This window comes from Littorina saxatilis, linkage group LG2, assembly GCF_037325665.1.
Source record: "Littorina saxatilis isolate snail1 linkage group LG2, US_GU_Lsax_2.0, whole genome shotgun sequence".
Taxonomy (NCBI): Eukaryota; Metazoa; Mollusca; class Gastropoda; order Littorinimorpha; family Littorinidae; genus Littorina; species Littorina saxatilis.
The window spans coordinates 65,905,749-65,914,240 of record NC_090246.1 but is presented as its reverse complement, the minus strand read 5'-3'; the positions used below and the strand labels follow the sequence as shown (position 1 = coordinate 65,914,240).

Genomic DNA, 8,492 nt, shown 5'->3' with positions numbered 1-8,492 from the left:
TAGGCAAATTATCTCTCTCTGCTCCTCTTCACAACTTTTACTAGTTCTCGCCGGCAATTAGCTTAGAAGTAACAACGTAGTAAGCTGTAGAATTAGGAGAACTGCCACAGATTAATTAATTATTAATTAATTAATAATTATTAATCAATCCAACCGGCATAACGGGCAGTAAGTAAGTCAGCCAGGCCAATGTTCTTACCATCATTCCAAGAGGAATGCATTTCTGTACACTTTGCTGTGTCCAGTGGCATCGCATTAGCAGAGACATACAGTTGAGGAATTATTGGTTTGAACAAAGCTGTTGGGTAAAAGTAAACCGTCAGTTGTTATGTTTTTCTCCTGCGTTCGTGTTATAAGTTTAGGGAAAGAATGAGCTTCAACCAATTTGTTTTGCTTCTACTGAACTTTTTGGATAACATTCGAATTTGTTTAAGTGCGAGCTTCCCTTGTATAGTCTAGCGTCTGCATCATCGCAGGTCCGAGAAAGATGATTTTCCTGAAAGTAGAAACGGACTGATCACTGTTTCAGAATGCAGCCCGTGGGCTACAGCATCAGCCACTTCAAAGTCAAGGTTAAATTTCTTGCGTTTTACACCTTCGCCGCACACAGACAAATGTAATTCTAAAGTCACCGTAGTGAGGTGATGGGTAGCATTTAGTTGTACAGATGCTTCGAAACATGTCACGGTTTTGTAAACAGTTACGGTTAAACTCGAATGAGCGTTCTTTTGAATGATTCGTTGACATTGAAGAAGACATCTTGGCGCCGTTTCAAACTTGGGATTTGAAACACGCTTGAGTGACGTGTAGCTTTAGGTTACAGCAATTCAAAGCGTTTCATTACAAGCATCACAGTGGTAAGATAGATAAATAGATAGATAGATCTTCAACAGTACAATTTGCTTAAAAGTTGAGTTCCCACTGAAAGACTATTGTTCTTTTTTAATTAAAAAAAAAAAGAAAACCTCAGATAAGACAGAATTTGACCAGTAACCGAATGTTCACAATTTGCTACAGCCACAGAAACAGACACTTCATGTACATAAGTAAAGCTGATGCAGTTTATTTGTGATTTCATTTTGACATGCTGTCAAGTTTGAACATTAAAAACTATCCCAGTAGTGACGCCCTCGCGCTAAGACACATAATTATGAGCAATTTTTACTTGGATCTCATATGAAAATTCTGCAGCCTGGTGGCTCTTTGTGCACAATCAACAGATCTGGGGTTCTGTACCCGGTCTCCTTCTTCTTCTTCTTCTTCTTCTTCTTGTTCTTCTTCTTCTTCTTCTTCTTCTTCTTCTTGTTCTTCTTCTTGTTCTTCTTGTTCTTCTTCTTGTTCTTGTTCTTCTTCTTCTTCTTCTTCTTCTTCTTCTTCTTCTTCTTCTTCTTCTTCTTCTTCTTCTTCTTCTTCTTCTTCTTCTTCTTCTTCTTCTTCTTCTTCTTCTATCATGGGCTGAAACTCCCACGGCACTTACATGTACCGTTTTTACCCCGCCATTTAGGCAGCCATACGCCGCTTTCGGGGGATGCATGCGTTAGTTTAGTGCTTCTATAACCCACCGAACTCTGACATGATCTTTTTGCGCTTGCACGTGCACACGAAGGGATAAGGCTCTAGCAGATCTGCACAACAGTTGACCTGGGAGATCGGACAAATCTCTACCCTAAATCCACCAGGCGGGGCCAGGATTCGAACCCACGACCTTCCGCTTCAGTGGGACGCCGGTGCCTTATCCACTGGCCCATTGTGCGCCCGTATGTACCCCATCATTTACAGAGGAAGGGATGCGACTTTCAATGCATTGTTTCCCACTCCCACCCCATGTATGCCTAGCCCACTGAGATGGGGTGATACATATAAATGAAAACTTCGCCTATTGTTGGCCACTTGATTCGGGGCATCTCACTGTGTGACGATGGTGTTCAAAAGTATTACCGTTGTATTCTGTGCTGTGGAATTTCTCTTTCTCTTCGTTCGCTTCAGTGGTAAGTTGCACTTTTACTCCAGAGTACTTTCTGCCCTTCTTAATCATAAACAGTTAGTCGTTGAAAGAAGAACAAAAAAAGACAAGACAAGAAGAAAAGCAAAACAAACCAAAAAACACCATTAAAAGAACAACAACAAGAAAAGAAGAAACAAACAAAATTATGGATAGATAGATTGATAGACAGGTAGACGTGATGCAAGTAATGTGGCTATCCAAGAGTTCGACTGTCGGCTAAGAAACAAACGATACTCTGGATTTGACTAGAGTAATTTGTAAATGTTAAAGCTACGTTCTGTTTAAGTTAAACAATCTGTTAAAAGTACTATCTTTCACATGGAATAAGAACATCCTCCTATACCTGGAAGAAACGCGTCCAAAACTCCACGGTTTGCTTACTTTCTGTGAAGAGTGGGAATATTTGCTACATCAGTTTTATAAGGGACAACTGGGCGGGGATGTAGCTCAGTCGGTAGCGCGCTGGATTTGTATCCAGTTGGCCGCTGTCAGCGTGAGTTCGTCCCCACGTTCGGCGAGAGATTTATTTCTCAGAGTCAACTTTGTGTGCAGACTCTCCTCGGTGTCCGAACACCCCCGTGTGTACACGCAAGCACAAGACCAAGTGCGCACGAAAAAGATCCTGTAATCCATGTCAGAGTTCGGTGGGTTATAGAAACACGAAAATACCCAGCATGCTTCCTCCGAGAGCGGCGTATGGCTGCCTAAATGGCGGGGTAAAAACGGTCATACACGTAAAAGCCGTGGGAGTTTCAGCCCGTGAACGAACAAACAAACAAATAAGGGACAACTGTGTCATCTGCAAAAGTAATTTAGCAAGAAATTCCCACTTTTCACAGAAAATAGCCAGGCCTGAGAATATACCCGAGTCAGTGAAAGCATTATCTCATCCCATGTGAAAACTCGGACAGATACGTATAAGTAGTGCAAGACGGTTTACATGAACCTTTATAGTTTTGCTCAATCTTTGTGATGGTCACTGATTGTATGAGCACTGATGTCTTGATACGACAGACACCAGCGTTGTGGACAGCTCCAAGCAGTATTCTGTGGAGATTCTGGTGGTTGTCGACCCTAAGGCTCATCAACAGTGAGTTCCCAATTTCCTTGATGTATTATATGTAAAGAATTTTGACAGACAGACAGACAGACCCTCAGCCCAACAGACAGACAGAAACAGGCAGGCAAACAGACAGGCAGACAGGCCGTCAAACCGACCGACGGTCTGGCCGGCAGGTAGACAGGCAGACAAATATACAGAATCGTACTGACAGAGAGCATGCTCACATAAACATGGGTAAACAGACCGAGAGGCAGACAGCCAAAAGTGAGAGCGGGTACTTGTAGAGAATTAAGAAAAAATAACATCGAGAGTTTACTTTTTCCCATTTCTTTTAAAGAATCAACATTTTCTTTTACATTTCTTTTGCCAGTACAATGCAAATGGCACAGCACGATAGGCAGATCACTCATTCACCGAAGATGAAGTTTTTGTATATTTTCCAATTAAAAAAAATATGGATATGTGCTTTTTTTGTCTGATTTGTCCCTTTTGAAAATTGAAATTTGCGTTTTACATTCCTTTGTCTCTGCGACGCAGATGGTACAGCACAGTAGGAGGATACACACACTCAGCCAGAATGTTAAACACGCAGGCCGTCATCAACCAATACGTCAGCGCCCTGTTTGCTGGGGTAAGACAATGTACACACACACCATTTACCCAAAGCCGTAAAGTCATCTCCAATCAAACTAAAACAGTTTCTCGTGACCCCACAGTTTGTTCTGCGAATCCGAATATGTGTAGTTTCATCTTTATTTTTGACTGATTGAAAATAGATGCCTCCTGCGGTGACATTTGTAAGGTTTTTAGATGGGCACAGAATGTATTTTTATTTTCACTGATTCAAACAAAAAACCTTTCAGTCACTTTGTAACAACTGCTTACTTCAAAGTGAGCAGAAACAACATCAAGATTATGATAAATAGATTTCTTGATTTTTAAAATTTTATTTCATAGGAGGACCGTCTAAAATAATTCCTCCTGTAACTGTTGACATTTTCCATTTTTTAAAAGCTTTTCAAGTGTTTGCATGTTTTATGACTTGCTCATTGTGAGGGAAACGACATTTTTGGTCGTTAATTTTTGCTTTCGTTTTTGTTTGTAACCCATTTTGTTGATGTATTTGTTATAATTTTATTATATTTTTGCATGCGGTCAGATGAACGTTGTCTTGTCCAGTCTGAAAAAGTACGGCATCCGACTTGACGTCAGGATATTGGACATTGTCCAGGCTGAGGTCAGTAGCTATGTGTGTGTGTTTCTGCGAGCGTATGTGTTTGTATGAGAGAATGAGAGAGAGAACAACAGAAGGGAGAGAGAAGGAGAGAAAGAGAGTGAGGGAGAGAGAGAGAGAGAGAGAGAGAGAGAGAGAGAGAGAGAGAGAGAGAGAGAGAGAGAGAGAGAGAGAGAGAGAGAGAAAAGACAGACAGACAGACAGACAGAGACCGAGAAACAGGCATATGAAGTTTAAAGACTGTGCTATCACCACCAAGAAGAAAACAGACGTGCAGATACCTGATATCGCAAGATTTGTAAACAATTGAATAACGACATCGTTATCGTGTATTATACCTATTCGCTGCCAACAAATAGGCTATTTGTATAAAAAGCATTCCCTGTATTTACCTGAACCGACAACTCACAGTGTGCCCCTGATGTATAAATGAATTCCCCACACACACACACACATTGTTTTATTGACGAGCCGCAGGAGCGGCGAGTCATATGGTCTCGGCTCGGGAGCTGTCTGTGGAGGCTGCGTGCTATAATTAGCTGACCTGCTGCGCGAGCAGTCACTGCAGAGTTTTGAGATAACTTTGTAACACGTTTTATTTTATGCTCCTCAAGAATACAACTTTGGGCAACGTGCCACGTAAAACTACACGCAACAAGGATTCAGTAGGTACCAAACATGCCTTGGTCAGAAGTAGAATGTAAATGAATCTTTATAAAGAAGTAGGCTACTTCAAACGACAGCCACAGCCACGGTTGGGTTCACGGCATCAAACCGATGCGACTCTCCGTCATATCATACACGTAATCAATCACATAGATGACTAATAAACATGTAAACTACATGTATACGTCTATGGTCGGACATAAGAAAGGAGAGCTTCCCCCGGGCCTGTGCATGTGTTGTTCGTTGTGCGTGTGTAAATGTACACAACAAACTGACCACAAAACTGAGACAGACCTCTTTCGCTTCAGTCTTGCAGAATTTAAAGACGAATACAGGTAGAGCGTGCATTATACTAACTGTTTGGTAAAAGTATCAAACGTTTCTTTTTATAAATAAGTGGCAGGCTTACAGGAATTATTTTGCTTTCAACTTTTGACTCGAACAGCAGACGATGAATACCTGCGCATGTGTACACAATCAAAGCGGATGTAGAAGACGCGACGTGAACGGGTGCTACATTATTTGTGTAGAAGTTTTTTCTTGTACATTAAATGCGTACATTTTTTTTCCACAATACTGTTTGTCCTTTATGACTTTGTTGTAAGAGACATTTCGAAATAACATTATTTTCACATTTATTCCTGGTTTTTTTTTTCTTCTTTCCCATCATTCCTTTGCTCTTAAAATAATACATAACAACTACCACAATTTTCAACAAAAACAGATTGCAACAACATTCCTATTTTAAGCTCAGCCACACGCCGACATGGAAGTTCAATGGTACTTTCAAACTTTTTCTTCTCTTCTATTTCATAAGTGAACCGACACGGTTGGCCTAGTGGTAAGGCGTCCGCCCCGTGATCGGGAGGTCGTGGGTTCGAACCTCGGCCGGGTCATACCTAAGACTTTAAAATTGGCAATCTAGTGGCTGCTCCGCCTGGCGTCTGGCATTATGGGGTTAGTGCTAGGACTGGTTGGTCCGGTGTCAGAATAATGTGACTGGGTGAGACATGAAGCCTGTGCTGCGACTTCTGTCTTGTGTGTGGCGCACGTTATATGTCAAAGCAGCACCGCCCTGATATGGCTCTTCGTGGTCGGCTGGGCGTTAAGCAAACAAACAAACAAACAAATAAGTCGAGTGCATATGATTTCGGCTCGTGTTCATCGTGAGATGGACTTAGTTTCTTGTTGTTGTTGTTCTCATCCTTCTTTGTTGTTTATTGAACGGTTTGTTGCCCGTTGAAGCAATTTACCTGGGGCGTCCTACAGACAGTGAAAGAGTAAACACATGTTTTAATAGCTTTCATTGTTCACAGACTCTAGTTACACCGAGCAAAGAAAGAACCGTCGTTCAAGGCAATGTGGCAATACAGGAGTTTGCTTACTGGTTGAGGAACAACCGATACTCAGGATTTGACCACGCCATGCTACTCACCGGGTAATCATCATACACGGCTGACACATCTGCGTTTCTCGTCAGCATTTTGTTTTCAATGCAATTCAGGTTGTCAGCTGTTAGAATTTCATCGTCAATTACATGCACCATGCTTACAAAATTAGTAAAATGTTGTCTATTTTTATTACCAGTTTTATTGCTGTTTTAATAACCATCGCTCAGAGAAGGCAAAAAGTAAACAACATAAGCGTTACACGTATGCCTTAGTGAAGAACCCTTCTTCGTCAAATCGCAATAGGTTCAAGGTTCCATGTCGTTTTAATAAAGTCCTGAAGCACAATGCAGTTTCTGTTTCATTTTTTGCAGATTCACTGTTGCTGCTGGAACGAACACAAAGGCTGAAGGTAACTTTTTTGGTCAAAATAATAAACTATAGCAGCGGGTGCTTTTTGTAAAGCCTCAGTACTGAATACCTTCTAAATAAAAAGATAAAAATAATATGAAGACTAAGAATTTAAAACGCCTTATAGCATAAAATCCAATTGTAAATGTTCTGGAAGCAGGTAAACACTCGTCACTTCAATGACAGCTCAATAAAAAAAATAAAAAACACCACCAAAGTGTCTTGTTTTATGCAGTGTGTGCCTCTACTCCTTAAATGGACACCTCATTCAGGAATATTCAAAAAGTATAGACTAAACCGACAGAAGACGGATTTAGTCTTTTTCAATAAAGCGATTCCGGACTCAAGACTGGTTGCTATACTAGTACATTTCTCATTTTATAGTTCAGGCCTCATTTTTGATCAGTTGTAGAATATCACCTTTGATGATGAATGTCAGATTCACGAGGAATAACCAAATCTGAACTTCTTTCGAACACGTTTTTAAAAAACCCAACTCTTTTTCAACATTGCAATATACCAACTGCACGATCTGTCCATATCAAGAAGTATAAGAATAAGAATAAGAATAAGAATACTTTATTATCTCATAGAGAAATTCAGGCGTGGTACATAACAATAATACAAACAGGACATTGTTTTACATAAGACATATAGCACTATATAACAGGACAGGTTATAAACACACCTCCCACATACCTCTCTGGCCATTCCTTGCATTGTGCTTACGCATTCAGCCATGAACACATCCATGTCTCACTTACACATCGCACACATGGACATTCTTATACGCTCAACTTACCCATTTACACATGGACATTTTATACACGGGAATGTCTTTCTCGGAATGCATAGAACGTAGATATAACCCTTTGTGTTAACACATATGCTTCCCCAGGTATTGCCTACATGGGTTCCATGTGTTCCGAGTCCTCCATCTCCGTAGTGGAGTGTAAACCCAGCCAGAACGCCGCCCTTACGGCTGTACACGAGCTGGGACACAGGTAAGTAAAACCAAAACACGAAATAAAGATCACAAAAAAATCACAGCCAAAAACACACACACACAAAAGGAGGAGGAGAAGAAGAAGAAGAAGAAGAAGAAGAAGAAGAAGAAGAAGAAGAAGAAGAAGAAGAAGAAGAAGAAGAAGAAGAAGAAGAAGAAGAAAAGAAAAAAGACGACGGAAAATCATGAAGAATACAAGAAAGAAATCCCATGGTTGTTCTTTTGTGACCAGAAGCAAGAACAGTAATATTTGCATACTATGAGATTGCCAAGAAACGCCTATGCACAAGTGTGTTCATATACATGTATTAACAAAATAGAGATGTAATCAAAAGCACATAAGAAAAGCGTAAATCTATGAAATCTAAACAACAAAGTGACTGTGGTAAGATGAATGAGAGAGCTCCACAACAATTGATAGGGAGATGAAAGACAGTCATACATTTACTTGTCCATTTTCGTAATAATATTTTATATGGAACGAGACACTAGCGGTGAGGTGGACGAGAATGAGAACACGATAAAAATGTTTTCACCAGAGATGCAAACAGACTAGTAGGCTATTTGTTAAGACCTGCTAAACACGAATAATGACATAGGACCCTGTGGACGATACGGTTGGGGAGCAATTTTTTTATTATACATTCTTTTGTCCCGAGAACATCCCTCTTTATATCACACTGTGTCAAATCGCATTTGTTCTCTTTGAAAGTTTTGTT

At 40.5% G+C, this 8,492-nt stretch overlaps 1 protein-coding gene across 1 annotated transcript in view; it reads left to right on the top strand.

The window, feature by feature from the left end:
* The first annotated feature begins 1,780 nt into the window (after positions 1–1,780).
* LOC138959553 (metalloprotease mig-17-like) overlaps positions 1,781–8,492 on the top strand; it is an 11,307-nt gene continuing 4,595 nt past the window's right edge. The window contains exons 1-7 of the mRNA XM_070331076.1: positions 1,781–1,988; positions 3,020–3,095; positions 3,606–3,699; positions 4,228–4,305; positions 6,285–6,406; positions 6,731–6,768; positions 7,666–7,771. Coding sequence (XP_070187177.1) covers positions 1,919–1,988; positions 3,020–3,095; positions 3,606–3,699; positions 4,228–4,305; positions 6,285–6,406; positions 6,731–6,768; positions 7,666–7,771 — 584 coding nt within the window. The 5' untranslated portion in view covers positions 1,781–1,918. The remainder of the gene's footprint in view (positions 1,989–3,019; positions 3,096–3,605; positions 3,700–4,227; positions 4,306–6,284; positions 6,407–6,730; positions 6,769–7,665; positions 7,772–8,492) is intronic.